Source organism: Clytia hemisphaerica, unplaced genomic scaffold (genome assembly GCF_902728285.1).
Source record: "Clytia hemisphaerica strain Z4C2 unplaced genomic scaffold, Clytia hemisphaerica genome assembly, whole genome shotgun sequence".
NCBI classification, from domain to species: Eukaryota; Metazoa; Cnidaria; class Hydrozoa; order Leptothecata; family Clytiidae; genus Clytia; species Clytia hemisphaerica.
Window position 1 is genome coordinate 131,849 of NW_027104499.1, and position 24,390 is coordinate 156,238.

The following is a 24,390-nucleotide window of genomic DNA, read 5'->3' on the forward strand; positions in this document are numbered from 1 at the left end:
TACCCCTTAAAACCACAATGTTGCATTTTTGGCTTTCATACTACCAGATTAATTTTATGTGGTATGTTTCACTTTTTAAACCTCTTAAATGTCTTTAAAATACCAATTTTAAGGATTTTAAAGATGCTAAAGTATCTTAAAATTCGCAAGTTATTCAAAATTTTTCAAACCCTCAAAAAATCAGGTTTTTTTGGACCTAACAATTACACAATTGAATTTAAGGTCATAAACCTATACGTTTTAGATACCTATACTTATGGGGTATGAAAAAAATCATTTTATCTCGTGAATAGACCCCAACGAAATGACAGGCCCTTAAATCTACTTGAAAGCACTTTAGGTGATGAAATCTGAAATCGACTTTCTCAAACCTGGTCATGTTGCATACCAAATGTCCACAAATTTGATGGAGTTTGAAAAAATTAGAACCATATAGGTCAAAAGAAGCGAATGAAGATTTTGCCTTTCGTACCGTTTTTGACGAAAAACACACACACAATTGCATTATGGGATGATCCTGAAAAATGAAAAATTGTTGGGGAATGAATTTCTAGCAAAGTCTTTGAAACCATTGAATCACGAAGAACACCAAATTTGTACCATCAGCTTGAGTATCCCGTTAGCAAGGGTCGGACTTTGTGGTTTTTAGCCTTATTTTTGTAGGTTTTAAGGTATTGTGATTTTAACACATATTTTTGAGATCATTTAGGTACTAGTGGTATATTCATAAATTAGTAACTTTACAGTGAATCACGTTCAAAATTTGAGGTCAAAGAACTTTTTGTAAAAAGTTATTCGAGAAAAGAAAAACCATTTTGTAGGTTTTAAGGGGTAAATAGCTAAAACTGCACTTTTTCACTTCCTCGTGAAAAACTGAAAACTGTTTTCTACAAAACATCACTGCTAGGGAAGACAATCATAGACAACGTACTTTCAACACAAAAAGTTTCAGCCTTACACTCCAACTAAACAATGAGATAGAGGGTACCACTTTTTATTGTGGGTTTTAAGGGGTATCCACTGGTACTATAGTGGGTAGCACCTCTCCAACCCCACCTGAAAAAAGACATCCCCAACCCCGCCTTGTTGGGCCAGCCCCACCTGAAAAAAAGGTTTTTAAAAATCCCAGTCAAATCTCCCGAGGACTATAGCATGGAGATGGCAAGACTTGAAAAGAAAAAAGAAAATTTTTAAAATTTTTTCTATTGTATTAATGAGCTAGGTTGAGGACGGAAAGACAAAATGAGAAAACTAAAAAACTCTCCAACCCCCTACTGAAAAAAGTTACCGCACCTGCATAGGGTCCCCACTTAAAATTTTCAGAACACCTCCAAGCCCAAAAAAAAGATTGATGGCTCCCACTATGATTACGCCCCCACCTAGAGGGAGGAGGCGCTTATTCGAGGTAATACGGTATATAAAATGGACATTTTTGTTGCTATTAGCCTCCGTCTCGGAAGAGGACTGGGCCCGAATTTGCAGACGTTTTCACAGTTTCACTTTCGTTTTCGGCTATACGACAGCGTTTTCAAGCAGAAAGCAGAGGAAATCTGTGAAATTATGGCAGGGAATGCTAACCTATTTTTCCAGTGTTTCTCGAGATTGGAGCAAGATTATTGTTCTAGAAAGTTCATAAAGGCCTAATAGTTTCAGATTAGTATGATTTCATCTGAAAAAACATTTACACCAAAGCTCCTTATTGATATGTGAAGGCTACCAAAAATAGCAATGTCCTCCATGCTCCATCAGAACAACTTTAACATAAGGGACAAGGACAGTGAAGAAGTCTACTTTGTTGAAAATTTGCACAAAATGCTTAGAGAAAATGGTACTATGGAAGCCCATTCTATACTCCTAAATGATAGTGAAAGATCAGCAGTTGAGAGGGTTGATAAAATAAACTCAAAACACACAATAAAGTATACATATATATTTGTCCAGAAAGAACTGGCGTGTTGTTTGCTTTGTTTTGGTGTTTAAAAATATGTACTTATCAGTCCTAAAAAAATATAAATTCGAATATAATGAGGGCAATCAGTCTGGTTAAATGTTACTATATTTACAAGAAAGGATTACTGAAAAAATACTACTGTGTGTACTACTGATGAACTAAACTCAAAAAACTAAACTTTACATAAATTTACATTACGACAATTAAAAATCTATTTTAATATGGCAACAAAGAAAAGACATGGCTCAAAGTTTTAAAAACAGAGCTAGTCAGAGCTTCAATTCAGTAGGTATAGAGCTTTCAAAATTTGAAAACAGACACTGTATTGGTTACTACAAGACATACTATCCACACGGTTTTTTCGATTCATGAAAAAAATAAAGTATTTATCAGAAAAAGGTTCTCCTTTTTTTGGTACTGTAATCAATTCCAACAAACAACAATCAATATAACAGTATTTTGAAAACCATCCCACAGTGTAAACATTATCAACCAACTACGTAAACCCACACCGCCAAAATTGTAAAAATAAGTCAATATAATTTCTATCAACAATTTCTCGTAAAATGTTTTTTTTCCAACATTCTGGATACCAATCATGGCTGGAGGCATCATGTGTAGAGTGACTGTGTGGCATTTCATTGCTTTTAATGACCACGATACCAAACATCAACCAAACAAAACTGACGCCAAGCCAAATCTGTCGATTATTAAAAATTTCCATGAAAATTTTAATTGAAAGTTATCTCGTAAAATGCTTTTTTCAACATTCTGGAGGTGTTCAAAGTTATAGGTATCATATGTAGAGCCAAGCAATACATGAAAAGTCATCTGCTATCCCATTTGCCATGAGATATATGAGTCAACAAATCATACAAAAACCAACAAATATGTCTCTTACTTTCATGTCACATCGTGTTTATATGGGGTATCAGAAAGTCAATCCACAAGAAGAGCCATTTTCCTTTATTATGGAGTCTTCCAAAACTATTGGTAGGTTGTTTGGAAGTAAAGAAACCCACACAGTTTGTTTTATTTTGAAGATTTAACTTGAAAACAAACTGCATCTTTCCAGCAGAAACTCATGTTTCAACCTGCTACATAACATTGGTCAGTCGGGTCTGCTACTAACATGTAATAGTTTTATTATAACCGAGCTTGAGAATCCGTAGACAGAACTTGTAACATGTATTATGTGTATAATTATGTCAGTCGACTTGAATCATAATACATTACTCACATTTCACTGGATGCATTTTCGCTGTGAAATTATCCGCAAAATTTTCTGACCGCGTTCTGAGACGGAGGCTAATTGATAAAGGGTATGTTAAAAGTAGGTAGATTCTGGAGGACAACCAAGTGCTCTTTTCAACGATCAACCGGAATCAAAAATCTCGTCACGACATATGCCCTTTTTAAGTTCTAGTCAAGCACTTTTGATTGGTGGCGAAATATCAATCAAGTTATAGATCATACCATAATAAAACATCATGCAATATCGCATGTATTAACACAGGTATTTGATGGGTTTTTAATGTCTTGAATTATTATCTTCTTTTTTCAGGATGAGCTGTTAATGACATTATGTGAGGAAAAAACTCATTTAAAATCTAATCAATTGATGTTGAATAATCACGACAGCTGTCGTCATGATTGCCGCGCGTTCTAGGCGCATTCTGGATGGGAAATACCTCAAGGGAAGAAATCTTGGCGAATTGCCTAAAGATTTCACCAAATTCGCCAAAATTTATTTCCGCCAAATTTAAATTCATAGGTCATTTGCCAAAATAAATTCTCGCCAAATCTTATTTTCTTTCAATTCAGTCTCTATTTCTCCTAAAAACCCTTTTATTCCTCTTTTTCAGCTAAAATATTGAACAAAAATGGGTCGGTTGCCAAAATAAATTTCGCCAAATTGCACCAAAATTGACAAATGGGTTCATTCGCCAAAATTTCCTCTCTTAAGGTAAGTGGTTTCACTTTTTATTGCCTGGGAAAGTATAGAGCTTCTACTCTAGCCATTCGTGCTTTAAACGCAATGAAAGGTGCAATGTTGTGGCTTATAGAAACACTAGAGGCTACTATAGTGATAGTTTAGTATAAATAGTACTAGAACAGACAGTAGTATAGTATATAGGAGTTTAGTGTAGATAGTACCAAGGCAGACAATAATTCAATGTACCATAAGTATAATTTGCTTTCCATTACCCACCGCCAGGTGACGTTGAATCACTACCTTATTGCACGAATATTACTAGGTAAGTATTCAACTACCTTGAAATTAACACACAAAACATTAAAACGAATTTTATTTGCTTTTTCAAGGACACCACGGCTGGTTTTATTTAAAGGGATTTTAACTAACACAAAATTTCTTAATTTGTGTTAATTACATGTTTACTTATTTCCGTGTTATAAGCGGTATTCTATTTTCATTGAAACATTTGTTTACCAACTGGGGTAAATATGTAAATAAACTTATTTTTAAACTAAGTTTAGTCGAAAACAAAATGTTTCATTAGCTCACTTGATTCGAGTGAATGATGGTTACTCCAGTACAGTCTCCATAACTCGAACACGGACGGGGGACGCAAACTAATTGTTCAAGTTAAGGAGATTTGGAGATATGAAATAAGGTTTATGGGAGGCATTTTTAACTGAAAGGACTTTCGAGTTAGACTCTACTGTATTTTAGAATTTCATTGTGACAAGGATGGTTATCAACTCAAAATCTGAAGAAAGTAACCTACTGCAATAAATTAAGGAAAATGGAACTGGAGCAAGTTTTCAGGGAATAATAGTTTCTTTCTGTGAGGTTTACTTTTGACAAAACTGAATTGTGGAAATAGATTGTTTCTATGGATTCTGCAAGTCTGATACAATTCGTTTTTTACAAGAACATCCAACATTTTGGGATGCCCTTAACTTTTTGAGTTTTAACCCAAAAAAAGTTCTTATGTTCTTATTTTCACCATTTGTTGAACATTTTTTCGTCAATTTTCTTAAGAAATCGGGTGTTTTAGACCCCGAAAAGCCTTAAAGTGTTCTTAAGTCATGTTCTGATATAGTTTGTCCTTGAAACGTGTACAATTCAATATTTTGCATGTTTCTAAGATTTATTCTTATCTTAGCTAACCTTAAGTTAAAATGAAAAATTCCCTTAAAGTGCTCTCTTCTCAGAGATCTGTAAATTTGAAAAAAAGTTTCATTATTAGATGATATACTTAGTGCAACCCCTAATTTGAAAGGAATTATCTTCGTTATTTCAGTTGTTTCGTAATAGCTCATTCACCAGCATTTCAAATAAGAATTTTGCATTGTTCCAGCTAACTTGTTGTTTGGGCAGCCTTCTTTTTCATTTTCAGCCAATGTTTCAACAACAGTGAAATTGTCAAAAGATTGTTCACCTCTTACAGAAAATGAAACGATTGTTTATGGCAACGTCCCATGGTATCAATATAAAAACATTATATTGGTGTGATAAATGATCGTTTCACTGGTTAAGATATTGTCAGAGGTACCACCGTGCTCACCAAGGCTCAAATTTGCAAAAAAATAAACATATTTCGATACTTAGCATGAGCCGGGGGGGGGGGTACTAGGGTTGGTGAATGAGGGGTATGTGCGGACGGGACCTCCGAAAACCGACCCTTAGAGAGACCAAATTTTAGTGAAAAAGTGACCCTTAGAGACTTTTTCGAAAAATATTCTCAGATTTTGAAAAATTTCCTACCCTTAGTGAGACTTTTTTGTAATTTTTTTCTCTCAAAATCAATTTTTTTTTCTAAAAATCGTGATTTTTCCCACCCTTAGAGAGACTACTTTGAAATTTCCTGATTTTTGTAACCCTTAGAGAGACTTTGAAAGGTGAAAAACCCGACCCTTACCGTCCGCACATACCCAGCACCTATTTTTGCCTAAGTACCCCCCCCCCCCCCCCGGGAGCATGAGCCTTTAGCCCAAATTTCCCGTATGTCCTATAAAGCAAAAAGTGGGTGCGTCATATCTTTCTCGTTTCGAAGAGTGAAACTCCAAAATGCCTGGAGCTCTTTATTGTGTAGACTAAAAGATCTTGGCTATGTTCAAATAATAACATCTGTGTAAAGCTAAAGGCTGGTATCAAATGAAAGTGATAATGTGGAATGATCACTATAAAAATAGATTTTATATACTTGTGCTTTGACAGGGATTTATGTCATTCATTTATAAGAACAATAAACGACCAACCAACCTCTTTAAATACCCTCAAATCAAATTTTCAGAGCGAGACGGGGAAACTAGGGTTGGAAGAGAAACTGTGGACTGAGCTTCAAAGTCCTGACCCTTAGAAAGGTGAAAACCCAACCCTTAAGGCCAGTCCATAAGTAACCTTTCCACCATGGACTACCAAGTTGTTCAAGACGTTTTTCATAGTTCAAACAAAATAACATTTCTCGTAAGCTTTGAGCTTTAGGACTCTACTGCTGTCTATAGCCAGGGCCCACGCCATGAAATTGAAAGTGGGGGCCATAAATATAGAGTCTAAGGAGGCGTAACCAAAAAGTCTAACTTTGCAAAAAAAGTGTGGGGGTCCGGTGGCGTGGGCCCTGAGTCAATAGTCTTCTATTTTCTAGTCTAGATCAGCACGATGTGTAACAGACATAACGTTATAACACTTAATACACACTTAAGTTCTTTGTTTGCCCCTCTATAAGGCGATACCTTTATAAACCAAGATGGATAGTTTCTTTTCTAATAATAAACGAATTTGTCGATTCTTAAAACTAAGGGACCATTTGAACCTCTTTAAGGTGTCGGATTCTGTACCATTGTTTACTTTAGTTATAAACATATAAAAAAATCACCACAACATCTTTCATTGAAATTTTAGAAGTTGTTTTATGTGTGTCAAGTGGGAAACTATATCGAGCTGCGTTACGAACTTCGTTGGGAACATGTACTATATATTGAGGAGTTATTTTCTTCATCCCTTTTTATCTTTTAACGCGAAATTAGTATAATCGGAGGCTGCTGATTAATAATAATAATTAATAAACGGGGGGGGTCCTATTAAGGTCCGGGGGGGGGGGGGGTGGAAAAAAATCGAAAAATTAACAAGTGGGGGGGGGGCGTTTATTTGGTACCTAAGAGTAGATGGGAATCTGTAGTACTTACAGTATACAGTGTGTTCCAAAAAAAAAAGCGGAAAAATTTTCATACAAAGTGAAATCCTCATATGCGAAATTTTATGACTTTGCATTCTCAATATTTCAATCTCCGAAATTTATTCAATCATCTTAGAAATTGATTCAAGTTTAGAAAATAAGTTTCGAGGATTTTACTTTAAATAAAAATTTTGTCCGCTGGGACACACTGCAGTTTAACTTTTTCCAGATATCTAAATTCTTTTCAGGGAAAATCATGGTCAAAGTGGTTTTATTTTGTATATTATTACCCTCAAACCCTGAAATTTTCTATTCTATCTATTGAGGATAGAAGTGGTTTCTCCAATTTCACGATACTGGCCTTTTTACAGAATGTTTATCAGCGAGGGTTGTATATCATGCTTACTCTAAGGTCCCGAATAGTAGGGGGGGTCTGAATAAAAGGGGGGGGTCCGAAATTTTTGCAAAATATAACGGGGGGGGTCTGAATAAACGGGGGGGGGTCTGAAAATATGTAGAAGTTTCCTTTTACCTACTTCTATGAACGAACGTTCGAAATGGATTAAGCCTGATTTACACTTCAACTCAAGAACAAAAAACTAGAAAATTAATAAACGGGGGGTCCTAATAAGAACGGGGGGGGGGGGGGGGTCCGAAAAATTTTCGAAAATTAATAAGCGGGGGCAATTCCCACCCATAAGCTGGTATACAATCACCAAACGAGCTAGGAAAAGACCAATAAACAATCGTTACTTTTTCAGACTTCTGAAGAACACACAGCTTCTAGAAAATATGGACACAAACAATGCTAAACTCAAAGCAAAGGCAAATATAGATGATGACAAAGAACAAAACGCCCATCCGCCCTCATCAACACCAATCAGCTATCAAGATCTTGTTGTATCTTCTATCGGCAAAGTTGGGCGTTGGCAATTTTTCCTCATTTTTTCAATTCTGGTTCCGAAGGTTTTCATTGGCTGGAGTATTGTTGCTGTGACTTTTTCATTCGGCAAAACAGATTGGTGGAAAGTGACTACAAAAATTAATCCGATTAGTAATCCTCATATTTCTTTATTTACAATAAACTTTTATTGTTCAAATATTTCTATATTTCAAACTTATTCCCAGGCTCCATTAAAGAAAAATCATCCTAGTATACTTTCTATAATTTGAATCTCTCTGTAATGAGGCCCCCCAGCGGTTGGCGTGATGGCGTGTAAGGGTTTTTCGTGGCGTGATGGCGTGATGGAGGGTTTTTCGTGGCGTGATGGCCAGAAATTTTGAAAAATATGGCGTGAAAATGAAGTGCCGGCGTGATCGTGAAATCGAGTTTTTCAGGCGTGATGGCGTGAAATTTGCAGTTCAGCGTGATCGTGAAAGTTACATTTATTACGTGAATCGTAATTTTATGTCCAATTTAGCCACTCCAGAGAGTCTAATTTTCAAAATTTTCTTCGTCGGCCCGACTATGGTGGTGCCTCCTATAGATCACATTATATAATTTAAAAGAAAATGTGGAAACAGTTTCGTTCATCTACCGTTTATCCATGTAACTTCCTGTTATCTTTAGCAGTTGCTAGCTAGTCTTCGAAATGAAGTCGAATGCTAAAAAGGTTCAGTTAAGCTACTAGTAAAAAGCTACAAACAACTTTGTTTTGAGTAAAAACAAGGGCGTATTTTATCAGCATGAGAGGGTCGGAAATTGAAAGTTTCTCCTGTCGGCGCGAGAAGCCATGGTTGCACCTCCTCTGTAACTAAAGTTTTCCTTTCTTTCTTAGATGCAACAGGTCCTTTATTTCAGGATGATATATATTTGTAGAAAGCAAGGCTTAAAACATAAAGAAGCAACAGGCTTATTAAGGGGTGTAATTTTGAGCAGATTGGCCTTATGAAAGGAATTCGTTGATGTTTAAACTATATTCTGGAAAAAATTGGGTAAATGAGGGTGGTTTTAGCCATACTAAAGGGTCAAAAATTGAAAATTTCCCCTGTCGGCGCAAACCATGGTTGCGCCTCCTCTTTCCCATTTTTGGAAGCTCTTCACACTAATGCCCATTGGTCTTGTCAACGGGGGACCAGGGGGACATGGCCCCTCGCGTTTTTACTAAGAAAAGCTATTTTTAAAAGTTTTCATCATTTTTACATGAATTCCTTTTCAAAGTGACTCAAAATGGGTCCTAAAATAGCACTTTGAACCCCTCAAAACTCAACTTTTCTCCGTTGCCCGACCTTGGTGGGCACCATTAATTTACTCAAATATTTCGCCCCCCAACTCATCAGCCGTAGGTACAACAATGGCGAACAACTTGATCAAAAATTGAATATCAAACAAGAGACACATTTTTGAGCAAGAATTAAGGTTATAATGGCATTTTAACCATATTATACCAATGGGTAAAAGCGTGGTCTAAAACTGAAATTATCCAGGGTACGAGCGTGAAAACTAAATTGTCTAGGCACAATGGCGTGAAATCGAAAAAGTGTGGCGTGATCGTGAAAATCAATTTTTTTAGGCGTGATGGTGTGAAATCGAAAAAAAATTTGGCGTGATGGCGTGAATTTTGGGTCCGCTGAGCGGGGGGCCTCTGTAATGATTTGTTTGATAGACCATTTTTGACGCTCGTATGAGAGACATGTTTTTATAAGCAAGTGTCTACCTGATATCAGAGCAATGGAGTCATTGTCTGGGTACCAAAAAATGAGCCTATATATACTTAAATGTTATGCTTATAAAAAACATGTATTGTCTGATAAGGGCGAGACTTGATCATTGGTTTTTTAGAAGTTGTTAAAGCATTACTCTTATTTCAGCCAACGTATCGCAGACAGTTCGACTTTTCAAAGACTGTTCACCTCTTGGTGTGAACGATACCATTGAATGGGGAAATACCAACACCATCATCTATGAGGTATTCTCTTGACAGAACCATGGACTTATTTACAGAAATCTGTGGACAGCACAAACTTGGTGCCAACATGGTTGTCCTATGGGATAATAATCTGTACGAGGCTAGAAATAGAGATGGGAAACAGAAAAAATACTTAATTAAGAACCATCATTTTATGCATAAACTTTTTGCCTGTTTGAATGTTTCTTTGGAGAACTTCTTTCTTCTTGTTAGACTTTAACTTTAAGCACTCTTTTTCAACCTTAGTTTGGCTTGATTTGCGACAAAGCAGCAATTCCAACATTGATAAAGACTGCACAAATGGTTGGCATGGTTATTGGCGCTGCTGTTAATGGGCAATTGGGTAAATGAGAATATTTCTAATCACTTATTTGAAATCTTCGAAAATCATTTTTCTAAACCCCGACTGCATGACTTTATTCTTGATCTCACAGTACCAATTTTGGTGTTTTTTTGTATCCATATTATACTATCTTGACTTTTTTTGCTGTTTGTTGCTGTTTTAAATAAAAAAAAACGACTTTTTACAAGGTTTACACTTCACTGTAAGATAATAGAGCAAGTACGTCGGAACATTACAATAACTAATCTCTTCCCCTGATAAGTTTGACAGGGTCTAAAACCGCCTATGCACTTATCAAACACCTATTTTTATTTATTTTTTTGCCTAAGGAAGTAGCGCTCCCATAGCAAATACCAATTTTTTCTCCTCTTCTCTTAATTATTTTCAAGGTGATTGGTTCGGTCGTCGGAAGTGTATCTTAGGGTCTGTTGTAATCACATCCATTTTTATATTCGTGGAATCTTTTTCCAATGGATGGCAAATGATGCTTGCTTGTCGTTTCATCGTCGGTGCGGGAATCGGTGGTAAATGTGGCTGCTTTCGTCTAAGTGTATTCAAGCTATACTAGCTACCGTACTTACCCAATAACAATCAAATCGATCTGATTAGTTGATGAAATTTAAAATTATGATGTAATTGACTTAAATGAGCCAATCATTGCTCAGGAAAAAGCAAACGATTATTGAGGGAACTTTCGAATTGTTGGGTAAGCACAGTAATAGCCAAGGCTGGTGACTGTATTCTGGGATCGTATTGTCGAAAATGTTGTTACACATATTTACACTAAGTTACACTAATTTGATATTTTGAAAATGAATTTCGGACTTGCCTCAGGTAAAATCATTATGAGACCCCAAAACTAAAACTAGTCTTGATTAACATTAGTCCTAATTTCAGTATGTATGTCTCCAGCATCAAAACAATGACAAAAAAATATTTAGTAAATACTTTTACTATATAAGGTGAAGATTAGAGATCTGACGTATGACTGATATATACCAAATTGTTTGGTGGTTAAAGAGAATTTAATAAATAAAATAATAAAGTATGCAATGCTTGATTTTTTTGGTTATTCAACATGACATTGTGGTTAGGGAAAAGGATAAGAAGATCGTGTACACGTTTTTTTATAAGAACATCCAAAATTTTTGAAGCCTCATAGTTTTAATACTGAAATGTTCTAACATGTTTTTATCTTCACATTTTGCGAGCATGTTTGTCCATTGTCCTAAAAAATTGGGTGCTAAGAGTTCGCAAAGCCTTTAAAATGTTCTTAACTTATTATTTTGGCCATCGAAGCCTTATGTTCTTATACAGTATTCAATTGGTATCGGATTGACTAAGGACTGTACCAGGGACCTCTTTTTTACCTCTGTGCTATCAATTATCAAATCAAAACATATTATTTCATAGCATATCAAGTACTGAATCTCATCTACACATTGGAGTTTATGGGGACTTCATGGCGCACCATTGTAGGAATTTTCCCTTACTGGACAACTGGAAATGTTATCCTTGGTGCTTTATATTACGTGGTACCTTATTGGAAAGATATGTATCTGACGACTGGAGGTTGCTTTTTACCATTTGTCATTCTTATGTTGTAAGTTGTGTAAATACAATTAAGCCCTGAAGGGAGGATGTGAAATTCAGAAGGTTATTAGTAAATAGGTCTGAGCAGTAAAGAAAGCTCTTTTGAGATGCGATGGCCTAATGGAACAAGGCATTAGTGTCACGAACCAGGGGTTCACAGTTCCAATCCTCACTACATTCAATATTCATCTGAGCTGAACCGGGAGCTGAACCATAAAATAAAGACTATACCTTATCGGGGAAAACTTCGTCGGGGAAAAGTGACGAAATTTTGGACAAGTGACGAATATTTTCCCCGACGAAAATTTTTCCCGGCCTTAATGCGTTTACCAACTACCAGCAAATGACTAATTTTCCCCCGACGAAAATTTTCCCTGACGAAGTTTTCCCCGATAAGGCACTCTTCAAATATCTCTATTTGAAAAAGAAAAAGGTTGAAAAAGTCAATTCGCTCTCTGTATTTGTTGGATTATTTAAGCCCGGGGGGGGGGGTACTTAGGCAAATGGAGTGTACGGTATGTGCCGCCCTTAAGGGTACCTTTTTTGGACTTCCAAAGTCCCGCTAAGGGTCGGAAAAATCAGAAAATCTAATTTCAGTCCCACTAAGGGTCGGAAAAATAGGAAAATTTCAACTTTTTACCCTCTGAAAGATCAAAATTTGATCAAAATTGGTCAAATTTCTCCCGCTAAGGGTCGTAAAATTCCCAAAATTTTCCTCTGTTATCTCCTTTTTAGTCCCGGTAAGGGTCCAAAGTTCGAAAGTCGGGCGGCACCCCCCCCGTCAGCTCACAACTCTAGTACCCCCCCCCGGGTATTTAAGGCTATCAACTTTTATTTTATGCAGTCAAAACATGATTGTACCTTAATATTATCTTTACAGTTTCACAACAGAGAGTGTTCGATGGCTTTTAATTCACGGAAAAACTGACGAAGCCATAAAATCGATCAACAAAATCGCCAAATTCAATAAAAGACCAAAACCTGATGTTTCTCTATTCGAAGAAGCTGCAAAGAGGGAAGAAAGCGAAATGAAATCGAACGCAATGAAATATAATTATGCAACTTTGTTTCGAATGAAACCGACACGGATGAAAACAATTTTCTTCGGATTTTGTTGGTAAATAAAGAAGTTTTCGTGTTTTGTTAAGTTATGTAATTTCTGCCATTATGAAAGCAAATGTTCGAATTCGTAGAGGCGATCCCTTATGAAGTCCCTATACCGAAAGTTAAAAGTATCAATTTTCATGCATCTTTTGAGGGCGCTAATTTTCGCTTAATCTTTACTTTGCCTTAAAATAAACTTTTAGTCAAAAAGGTTGTTTTTCAAATTAAAAGTAATTGGTTTCGGCACGAGAACTAATCGTTGATTATTCTGGGCTAAATTTAGCAAAACTAGTCTCCTTTATCACTTTATATCCAGGTTGACCATGGGTTTCTCGTATTATGTTTTCATCTTTGGATTAACATTACTTGACGGTAGCCCTGGGTTGAATATGATGTTAACAGGTCTTGGAAGTGCTTTGACCAAATTTGTTGTTTGGATCGTTAATAAAAAGTAAGTAATTTTGACTCTCTCTTTTATTGAATTATTTCTAGGAAAAAATCAGGGAAAATTCGAGTACAGGTTGACTGTAAGCCCCAGAAAAGAAGAGGAAGGCAATTGATTCTGTCTGAAGGTTGCTAAGAGACTGGAGCCCTGAAATTAGCCATATTTTTCCACTACCTCATAAATTAAAAACAATTTCGATAATCTAAGCATGGCAAACGATAGCTCTTGACACAGTAAGCATTAATACAGTATAACATCAGCGGGTGGTAAAAGCAAATTTTCAGAAAATGAGCTAGAATGCTAAGCAACCCCAGCTCTGACACGAAAATTGGAGTTGATTATAAAAAAAATGTGTAATAGGGTTTATGAGTTTTTTTGATTTACGTGGTTTCCCCAAAAATGGGAGAATTCCGACTTTTAGACTATTTTGACTTTTAGATGCTTTGTAACCTGGAGAGAGACTTTGATGATTCTATCAATTCTCTTGTTATTTTTGTTTCAGATTTGGTCGTCGCAAATCAAGCATTATTTTTTTCGTTGCATCAGTTATTTTTGCTTTGCTTTTCACGATCCTACATGTTGCAGAAGTTATGGTCGGATCAGTTCTAACGGCACTAGCAATATTTTCTGTTCTGGGTGTGACTTGTGTATGGGATTCTGTCATGATGTTTTCAATTGAATCTTACCCGACTGTCATAAGGTATTAGGCTACAGTCATATCTCTCCAATTCGAAACCCTACAATTTGAATCAAACTGAAATATTAGTCTCTTCAGCTGAAAAGTGATTTAAAATACTTTCTATAATTCAAATTTTTCTCTAATTCGAAGAAATTTTTGGTACCATGAAGATCACAATATCTTTATGAAAAGATATACTCCACAAAATAGAAATCCTGAGTCTTCAGGAAAATTCATTTTTTTTTAGGATTTTAACCATTTTTAAGCCTCTTAAGTTAAAAGACGGAGCAGAATTAGAACATTAAGCTTGGGTATTTTGAAATTAAAAGGGCTATATTCAAGCTAAGCAAAAATTCATAGACTTCACATTTCTCGATCTAGATCTTCAGCTTATGGCTTTGTGTCAATAATGTCACGTATCGGTGGAGTGATTGCAGCACAAGCGGATTTTATTTACGCTGTTGCGATTTATTTTCCATATCTGATTGTTGGTGTTTTATGCACCATCTGTGCCATTGGTGTTTTTCAACTAACAGATACCATCGATCTTGCTCTGGATGATGGCTTCGAAGATAACGAAGAAGACAAAGGGTATGTGATTTAATGTTTCATATCATCAATAACATCCTTGTTGAATTCAAACTTTGTTAGGCGTAAAAACTTTTGCGAGCAGAAAGTTTCGCGATTTTTGCGAATTTTAGCCCCTTTTCGTGAAAGTAAATGTTTTGAAAATTCTTGAAAGGGCAATTCGCGAAAGTTTATGCTCGCGAAAAATAATCTGAAAAGAAAATTTACTCAAATGAAGGGTTAAATTTAATGTAGATATTATGCAAAAGTCTATCATGCTTTGAGTAAATTTTGAATGATCAAAAACAGGTTTTATGCACCGAAAACCTTAATTTTATACTAAAAATATACCTCATTCACGAAAGTTTACGATGCTCGCAAAAAAATTTTTTTTCGTTAAATTCGCGATAGTATATGTCGTAAATTTCGCGATTTTTCGACCCCGCAAAAGTTTCTGCTCGTGAAAGTTAGTACGCCTAAAGTATTTCCTCAGTTCTTCATGTACGTTATTTTTTTGCGATCCATCTTCAGGGGTCTAAGTTCTAGGCTGTATCTTACAAGATCAACTATTTGTCTTGTCTTTCCTCATTTTTACCATCGTCGAGCAAAGTGGACGGTGATTTGGAGACGTTCACTTTGTTTTATTTCTGAAGAAGCTAATCAAATTTGAGAAAACACTAAAACTTTTCCCACATCATATGACAACAATCAAATGATCCTCTCTTTCGATTTCCTCTAATACATAAACTCGCTATGTTCAATTATTTTAAGGACGTCATTTTTTTCATCACTAGGGCTGAAATGAAATAAAATGTCCCATGAAAAAAATATGCTGTACAAGAAGATTGATGAGATGGCTATGAGAGAAGGTTGCAGTCTGAAATCGAATAATTGCAAGATATATGATTGTATGGCTAATGTATGCATCTTTGTGTGAAGACTGGGTATTATTTGAATGTTGAAACTTGATTTCAAGACACACATCATTTAATAAAGTTCACAGCAACTTTTATATTCTAGTTTATAAATTGTGTTTGGTAAATATTAAATGGATCCTAAATCGGGTTCTACTCTTTTTTATTCTGGTAAAAATATGGAAAAAAGTAAGGTACTTTATCAATAGAAAAATGCTTTTTTGGATAATATACGCACTTCTTGACTTTTTTTGATCCGAGGGGGGTGGCACTGACCTTGACGGCCGACGGGGACTTTTGACTCTCCTGAATCTTTTTAAAAAGCGTTGATGATATTTTTGAGTTGTGTTTTCAACGACGCGAATAAAAATAACAACTTCTAACTTAATCGAAGACCTTGGATTGCCATCATGGTTAATTTACTCTGCGTGGATTGTGAGCTGAATAGAATCTCGATTTGGTCGGCACAGGTCGGAATATGATTTCGGTATGTGCTTTTCACGGTACTCTTAAGTGCCAAATAAACGAGGGGGGGGGGTTCGAATAAACGGGGGGGGGGGGGTTGGAAAAAATTTTCAAATCAAATAACGGGGGGGACCTAATTACCGGGGGGTTGGAAAATGGACTTTTAAAAACCCTAAAAAGGGTCAAAATAGACTAAATTTAGGCTTTTTAGAGTAAAACAAGAAACTTTCCTTTTGGGAGCTGGGAATTTTTTCAAAAATTAATAAACGGGGGGGTCCTAATAACGTCCGGGGGGTTGGAAAAAAATCGAAAAATCAACAAGCGGGGGGGGCGTTTATTTGGCACCTAAGGGTACTCAATCAAGCCATGAAAGTTCTCATGAAATTTCGAAATGTGGCCCACTAGTTTTTATATTTGCTCCAATTTTTTCATAAAACATTTTAGGAATATTGTCTTCAAAAAGTTTCGAAAGTCTTTCATTACAATTGCATATACGACGACATTCAAAATATTGTTTTGGATTGAGAAAATATAAAAAAAGATGATGAAAGCCATGCTCAATTTCATTTTCGTCTCAGGATCGTCTTTTAACAGTAGATTCAAAACAGCTGAGCTGATCTCAAAGAGTCTAATCAGAACTACAGTCAAACCATATATAAACATGAGGTGTTTTAACGTTTTTAAAGCCGTTTTATTTCTCCTTTTAATTTGCTGTTGAGTGATTGTAGAGACTGTGGCAGTTAGCGTTTTCAAATGCCATCTTGATTTGAAGTAAAAGACCGAAATGAAAACGGATGGGATGAGATATTCGAAACATTTAAAGGTGAAGACGTACCCAAGGTTCACAAAACCTTCGTCTTTGGTTACGTCGTTTTGAATAATTTGTACAATACCAATGGTTATCGATAGCAGAAAAACCAAAACTAGCATAATAAAGAATTTACGCTTGCTCCACAACGGGGTCAATGGGTGCACAATACTTCAGTACCGTAAGAATGAAATGAACATGAGAATCCAGGATGACATTATTAATAAACAATAAACAACGTTCTTTGAGTAAGTATAAAACATTCGATATTTTTCGTCTGTCGTTAAAAGGTGCGTCAGTGTTATGAAGATTGAGAAAACCACACAAATAAGCGCATCCACACCCGCAAGTAAGATGATCAGAAAATGATACACTGACATTTTCAGCAACTTATTTTTATTGATTTTAACAAAGTATATAATGATCAAAACGTTGCCGAAACAGCCAATCCCTAAAAATGCGATAGATATTTTTCTGCAAATTGCTTCTAATTGTAAATAAGTTTGATATAATGACAATAGGTTTCGCATTTTCAAGAGTTGCAATTTAATGAAAAACTTGTCAAAGTGTTTTATGAACACAGGCTTTCTTTCTTGTCGAAAACGAGAAATGTTAAATCTTGTAGAGAACTTTTTTCTAAGTTGGTTTAGTGTTGGCAGATGGTTTTTAACAAGCTGGATCATTATTGATTGTACTATTTAGAGTATTACTGATGTCAATGTGAAAGATTATAATTAGCATGGAAAAACTTCAAGTTATTAAAAAACGGGAATATCTTTCAAAAGATAAAATTTACCAAAGAAAGAAGTTTTTTGGCAAGAAAATCAACGCAAATTATTATATCAAAAAACCGGGGGTTGCACTCAGGTAAAATTGGGAATGGATCGCTGGTCAAAGTCCCTTTTTTAGGCTCTGAAGAGTGATTGTAAAACAAAGGAGATCAAGCTTATGATCAGTACGAGGCAGAGACGACAACACTACTTTAGATTAATGTTCATGATTGATCAAAACTTAATATTAATCCTTAAAAACAGTGTTTTCAGTTTTTTTTCAGCCAGAAACAGCTGTTTTGTCCAGTTTTTGTGCTTTCAGAAGCTCAATATCTCGAGTTAGGTACTGAAATCACCTATACTCGCAATATATCACTAATCTTAATTTTTTGAGAGCTTTCCAAAAATATACAACAGGTCTCCGTTTTCTCAAGCTAAAATTTTCATTAATTTTTCACCCTATGATTTTGCCTGAGACCGTCATATTTGTCCGAAATCACACCAAAGTGTCCGAGAAAAAATTGGCACCCAAGTTATTTTGATTCCCCTACCCCTTAGCTTTCCAAAAATGTATAACAAGTGCTTTGACTAAAAAAATCGAGCGATTTTACAAATTTCCCCCTACTATATTCATTACTATCAATTCAATACTCTCGTTTTTCGCCTTTTTTGGCATTTTTTAAAATTGACATTTTAGGTTTTTGAACATAACTTTTGAACCAATGAAGTAAAATTAAAAGGTAATACACCAAATTTTAAGTTAGGCTTTCCTCTGAATGATTCCGAAACAATCTTTGAAAAATCTCTTTTCTACTGCCTACAATATCAAATCAAAGAGGGTAACTTATTTGTGGCACACCCGGTAGTATTTTTTCGGGAAAAGTATCAGTTCGTAAAGTACAATGGGCTTTGAATATGGGGGTTGGAGGATATAATATTTTTTTAGATATTTACCCCGGACATTGTGTTTTTGACCCCCCCCCCCCCCGGTCAACAGGTCTAACACCCCAGACAAGGACCCCCTGAACATTGCCCTCAACAGAAAAAAATTACCCCCAAACAGAGCAAGCCCCCCCCCCGGACAAGACAAATTTTGTAGATTTTTCACTACTTCCATCCCCCATGTACGGATATTTTTTGGGGCAAAAAAACATGTCAAATAAATTCATTGCATAACATAAAAATGTATTTTCAATGGAATACAGTAACTGAAAAATTCCGAATAATTTTGCCTACCAAAATAGTAAGCATTAAAATGAAGGTGTAAATTTCTTCCACGTATTAAATAAAAACAATACCACACTCCGTAAAAATGGCCCTCTTCAATTGAATATGGAAATAAAAATATTCCATGGTCGTATAAGCATGAAGTAAAGAAAGAAAGCCTAAGCCCAAATAGCTTTTTCAAAGACACCATGGTTGGTTTTAATTAAAGGGGTTTAAATTACCACGAAATTTCTTAGTTTGTGTTAGACTGGAGTCGTTTATAATGCAGGTAATACTAATAATACCAATACTAATAATAATAATACGGGATTTAGTTTGTATAAACGACTGGAAGAATCCGGTGTTCCAGCCTTATAGATACAGGGGCTAGCTACGCAGAAACTTGCGTAGCGAGAAAACAATTTATCAAGCAACAACAAACTCTCAAAACGAAATCAACTCAAATGAAAAACTTTCAATACACAAATCCACACATATTTTTTTTCTCAAGAATTATTTTGAGCAGGAAAAAATTATAATTGCAATATTGACACTTTTCTTTTGTTTGGAGTTAGTGCACAAAGGTTTCTAGACGACTAAAATTGTTCCATTCATTACTTTTTTGCTTTATTTCTACTATGTATAAATTAGTCGTCTAGCTTGCTAGACTAAGTTTGTGTTAATTACATTGTCTACTTATTTTCGTGTAATAAGGGTTTAAATACATACTATTTGGAACGATTTGACGTCGATGTTTATTCAAGGTTCACTTTTGTATTAAATATTTAAAGACCAAAAATTGAATTCAATTAAATTACTCAACTCCATGTCTTATACGAGCACTTTGAAAAAAACAAGAGTTCCAAGTATTTATTTTAAAAATTTAAACCCACATGAAGATTGTAGGGAATAAAATTGGACGTTGTCTATAGAACGCCGCAAAAAAATTCAAATTTTATCCTTTCATTGTAAAAGTATGTCATCTTTAACTGTATCGGCTTGGCGACGTGTTTTTTCAACGGCGGACGTCAACAAACTTCGACACTTGGTGTGTATGTTGTGCATCTCGTCGTACGGCTAAAAGAACGATCAAAATTAATATCGTACAATCTATTTGATTTGAATATACAATTCTTTCCATACAGAGACTTAATTTCTTTCAGCATGATTCTTGCGGCTGCCGTTTTGATTATAAATCTAGCATACTGGAAATATAGGTTTTGAAGAGAAACGTGTCCAAATTTGACTTGCTTTGCTTTTGCCAAAATTAAGATAATTGTATTCAAAGTTTGTACTTCTTAATAATGAAGAGACCTCACAGATTTCTAGATGTCGTGCTTTAAGCTTTTCCAAGCAAAAAAAGTGAATATCGCAAAAAATATTGCTTCTATTGTTTTCGAAAAACTGCGAAGCTTCTGATTGGTCAAGTGCTGAAATTTTACTGTAATGTCACGTGACCTAGGTAGGATTTCCTACCTAACCCGGCATACTTTTCAGCCAAAGCACGACATCTAGCCCTTCGGGCTTTATAAATCTATGGGAGACCTACCGATAAGAAGATATGCGTCCTGTGAACCATCAATAACATCAACGCCACCAGCAAAAAGTACAAATCTTTCACCGATGCATCTAAAGTAAAAAGTAAAAAAAGATAATGAATCATTCATTATGTCACCAAAAACCGGGATTTTTCATCGCGTTACTGCGACCAGTATAGGCTAATCGTTCATCTAAATAGCAAAAATCTCCTCTACAAACAGACCAAGAATGATGATCAACTTGGGTACGTCCAAGGATTGTGTCTTAAATCCAAGTTTGAGCTGTGTGTTGTTACATGTTTTAAAAAACCAAATTTTACAACAGATTTCTCAAAAAAAAACACGCTTTAAAGGAATATAAAAGTAGTAAAGTGTAAACATTGCGCGAACCACTTGTCAATAAAGAGAACAATTAAAATCATGTGTCCAAAACAAACTTGTAAAACAATTGAAACAATAAAAATGAGCCATATTTGTTTTTATTTTTTATTTTGACATCTGACATTTCTTTTGATTTTGTATCCCGATGTATACGGTTTGTTTACAAATTTCGTCAGTACTTATATGTCCATTTAATAATCAATTGCAAAAAAATGCGTCTTGGTATTTAACATAAAAGAACTGCTCAGTCAGCAGTAATTCCACCAATAGGAATAAGGAGACTTACCGACAAGGTGTTGCCATAGCAACTGGACATGATTGATGAAGAGGTTCGTGAAAACGAACCACGATTCCACGTTGAACAAAGACATCACTCCTTGACCAAGCAGGAAGAAGCCAATATACACTGATAGTTGAAGAAAAAAGAACAAAATGTGGGGTTACAGAAAGTTCAGAAGGCTCATGCCGTGACTTGAATGTTCAGCGGCTTTTGAGGAGTCTGAACAGCTGGACACGATTGCCCGATCGAGGGACGCCTTAAAGGAGAAAAAAAATGACCAAAGAATGTAGGCAGATTTTTCAAAAGTATTTTCAAGCAAACTATCTCATTTATAGTCTTGAGAATATGTGAAAATGGTGATTATAATGGAATGCGATTTAGCAGTTTTTTTTAAACGATACCTTTGTTGACCATCTTCATAGGAAGGGTTCGAACCACGAACTGCACCCATGTTTGAAAGTTGATGATAAACGCATCGAGAGAAGAGGGTTGGTTCTGTGAGATTAAATCCACCATCGTGCCCGCCAACCTAAGGTTGTTTAAGAAAAGAAAAGAGAAAACAATTTACAAAAACTATCATAATCTTTAGTTTAGAACTACGTATGTCAGCTATTGATGAAAATAGCTTACTTTTAATTAATAGGTGCAAAATTTGAAGACTGTATGTATGTACATGAGTTTTTTGTATTTCAATTATAGGCAGATTTCTTTTTTGACACACCCGGTGCAACCAGAACTGGTGTTATTAGAAGTATAAAATTTCTTAGTTTGGAAGTCAATTCAAGTAATTTCAAATTAAAACAAAAATACAATGCGCTTATTTTCAATTTGGTTCATTTTAATGAAGGGAGCTACAGAATAACGTTATGGTAAACGTTCAACAATTACAAAAATTTTCAGTAGAAAGCAAACTACAGCCAACCTTGCTCTAACTTGACCCTCTATTATTCGAATCTTTTTGTAATTTGAACTTAAAAGGTTGGTCCCTTCACCTGTGAAATCGTATAAAATCCTCTCCATAATTCGAATCTTTCTCTAATTCGAAGTGACCACTTTATACCTTAAGGGAACTAATTTTCACGGGAACTAACTTTCGCTATATCGAACAATTTGAAAAATCTCTAGGAAAATGAAAGAAATATGTCCAAAATAAGACAAAACCGCGAAAATTAATTCCCGGGAAATATGATTTTTGGAATTTTTTTTCGACCGCGAAAATTACTTCCCTTAATGCAATCGAATTAAAGCAAGTAAACTGTAATTACATACCTGCCCGCAAAATCGACACCAAGTCTTGTATCTCTGCTCTGATTGAACCCATATATTATCAATCGAGCAAACGCATTCTTTTGCCTGTGAAAGAAATGTATAGCTGTCTTATCGATCTATAGTTCGCTACATTAATTCAAAAGATGCCTAAGTCCATTTTGGTCATTTTGAGAAAATTGCAATTAAAGTTTTTCCTTGATTCTGAAACCATTTTTGATGGTAAAGCTTTGAAGTAAATATTTTCTGAAAGCCATAGAGAGCTATAAGTTGTTTTTTTCAATAAAAAGGCATTCTTTTGGAAAGTAGATATTTTTGTACGTAACAGGTGCAACTTAGTAAATCTTGTAGAGTGGACCTTTTTTGAATTAAACATAAATTTGGCAAAATGTGTGAGGGTTAATTTCTACCTTTAGAAGTTCAAAACCTGCCATATGACACACCAAAATGAAGCCACTTACCCCTAGATTCAAGATAGACAAAAGACAATGTCAGTAACATAAAGAAAACTTCAATTAAACTTTTTAAGATGCATAGACTTAGGCCCATTTGCAATTCAATTGGACTTTAAAACTTAACAAACGTATTTTGGTGGACTTAGGCCCTTTTATTGTAAAAAGATGATGTACTTAGGCTTCTTTTGAATTAAACATCACTTTTATCAGAGCTTCAGTATGAAGTTTTGAGCCTTTTTAACTTTAAAAAATACTTGTTATGCACATCAAAAGAGAGCAAATGAGCCAGAGATTGAGAAAAACTAAACATCTCAAATTTCATAAAATTGGATTTAGGCCCCTTTTGAACTGTGGGGGTACCTGGACTTAGGCCCCTTTTGAATTAAGGTAGCGAGTTGTTAAAAAAATACATACAGACATAATCCATTCAAGGATTAAATTTAAATTTACTTCATCGTTCATGAAAATTACCAATGCGTACAAACTCTCCCGAGCAAAAACTTTCGCGATTTTCGCGAATTTTAACCCCTTTCGTGAAAGTAAATGTCTTTGAAAATTTGAACGATAAAAACACTGGTTTTATGTCACAAAAACTTAAATGTTCTACTAAAAATATACCTCATTCGCGAAAGTTTATGCTAGCTCGAAAAGAAATATTTTGTCAAATTCGCGAAAGTAAATGTCGCAAATTTCGAGATTTTCCGATCTCGAGGAAATTTCTGCTTGGAAAAGTTTGTAAACCTAAGTAACCTTTAGGGTTACAGAGGAAGCTTTTGTATTTCGATCATTCATACAGATAAAATACTTGTGTTTTTGAATTATTCTTGTACGTTGTAGAGCTTTTGACGTAGTAAACAGAGAAGAAAGAAAAGTACTCACCTAAAAACATAGACAATATGTCTGAACACAGTGCGACATTCTTTAGTTTCACACTTTTTGGGAGACACATAATCTTTAGCTGGTGTCATCGTTGACATGTCAATAGCTTCTGATTCTTTCTGCGCAAACAGGATTGGATCCCATTTGAAGGCTCGATACTCCTCCCCAGCTTTCGGAGCCGTGCTCGTCTCATCGCTGTAATAGTCGAGATCCAATGGTAGTTGAGCACCATTGTTTATGTAACGATTGAAATATTGCGAAGAAATATTATCATTATTAAAGAAGCGATAGATAGTTTCGATTTTATTTACATATCTGTCGCCTTCTTCCGATTCCGCAGAACTTTGCCATAAAGCTTGTCCACATAATGTGTCTGAGTAATTTGAATGTAGCCTCGGTATACCATAGGTGGTGCATGTTTTTTCATTTTTAGTCCATCGTCGTGACTTTAATGCCAGACTTTGTCCAAGTGGAAAATAGGAGGTAGTGAGGAAAACATCAGATAGAGGTGGCGGTCGAACATCAATGAGTAAGATAACAACTACCATACTCAACGCTACAGCAATGGAAACACACAAGATGACCAATCGAAGACTTGGCAATGGGTAGGGATCCGGTGGTGGCGGTGAATAACGACGAGCAATATGCATTTTGATTTATTTAGTATTTTAATAGTTAATCCTAAAAATGAGA

The 24,390-nt window shown here is 35.4% G+C and overlaps 2 protein-coding genes across 3 annotated transcripts; one reads left to right on the forward strand and one right to left on the reverse strand.

The window, feature by feature from the left end:
* Positions 1–7,858: 7,858 nt before the first annotated feature.
* Positions 7,859–15,880, forward strand: LOC136821715 (organic anion transporter 3-like). 2 transcript variants are annotated; one of them, XM_067077921.1, is made up of 10 exons: positions 7,859–8,149; positions 9,907–10,004; positions 10,251–10,347; positions 10,737–10,871; positions 11,761–11,950; positions 12,821–13,057; positions 13,361–13,495; positions 13,992–14,189; positions 14,550–14,759; positions 15,530–15,880. In XM_067077921.1, the coding sequence occupies exons 1-10, from the start codon at positions 7,888–7,890 to the stop codon at positions 15,543–15,545; spliced, it is 1,578 nt and encodes a 525-aa protein (XP_066934022.1). In that variant the 5' UTR covers positions 7,859–7,887; the 3' UTR covers positions 15,546–15,880. The 2 variants fall into 2 exon arrangements, with proteins under 2 accessions (XP_066934022.1, XP_066934023.1); XM_067077922.1 differs by lacking the exon at positions 10,737–10,871 and having other exon boundaries at positions 15,530–15,615.
* A 2,976-nt stretch (positions 15,881–18,856) lies between these two features.
* Positions 18,857–24,383, reverse strand: LOC136821713 (uncharacterized). Its single transcript, XM_067077919.1, has 6 exons — positions 23,698–24,383; positions 22,367–22,450; positions 21,499–21,626; positions 21,104–21,223; positions 20,448–20,527; positions 18,857–19,975 (listed from the first exon to the last, which is right to left on the reverse strand). Exons 1-6 carry the CDS (start codon positions 24,345–24,347, stop codon positions 19,862–19,864), a joined length of 1,176 nt encoding a protein of 391 aa, XP_066934020.1. The 5' UTR covers positions 24,348–24,383; the 3' UTR covers positions 18,857–19,861.
* Between the last annotated feature and the right edge of the window lie 7 nt (positions 24,384–24,390).

Coding starts and splice junctions, on each gene's coding strand:
- LOC136821713 (XM_067077919.1), bottom strand. CDS start 24,347: ATGCATATTGCTCGTCGTTATTCACCGCCACCACCGGATCCCTACCCA. Junction 21,627..22,366: donor GGTGTCGATTTTGCGGGCAG/GTATGTAATTAC, acceptor AAACAACCTTAG/GTTGGCGGGCACGATGGTGG. Junction 19,976..20,447: donor GGACGCATATCTTCTTATCG/GTAGGTCTCCCA, acceptor TCGTTCTTTTAG/CCGTACGACGAGATGCACAA.
- LOC136821715 (XM_067077921.1), top strand. CDS start 7,888: ATGGACACAAACAATGCTAAACTCAAAGCAAAGGCAAATATAGATGAT. Junction 10,348..10,736: donor TGCTGTTAATGGGCAATTGG/GTAAATGAGAAT, acceptor ATTATTTTCAAG/GTGATTGGTTCGGTCGTCGG. Junction 14,190..14,549: donor TCTTACCCGACTGTCATAAG/GTATTAGGCTAC, acceptor TTCTCGATCTAG/ATCTTCAGCTTATGGCTTTG.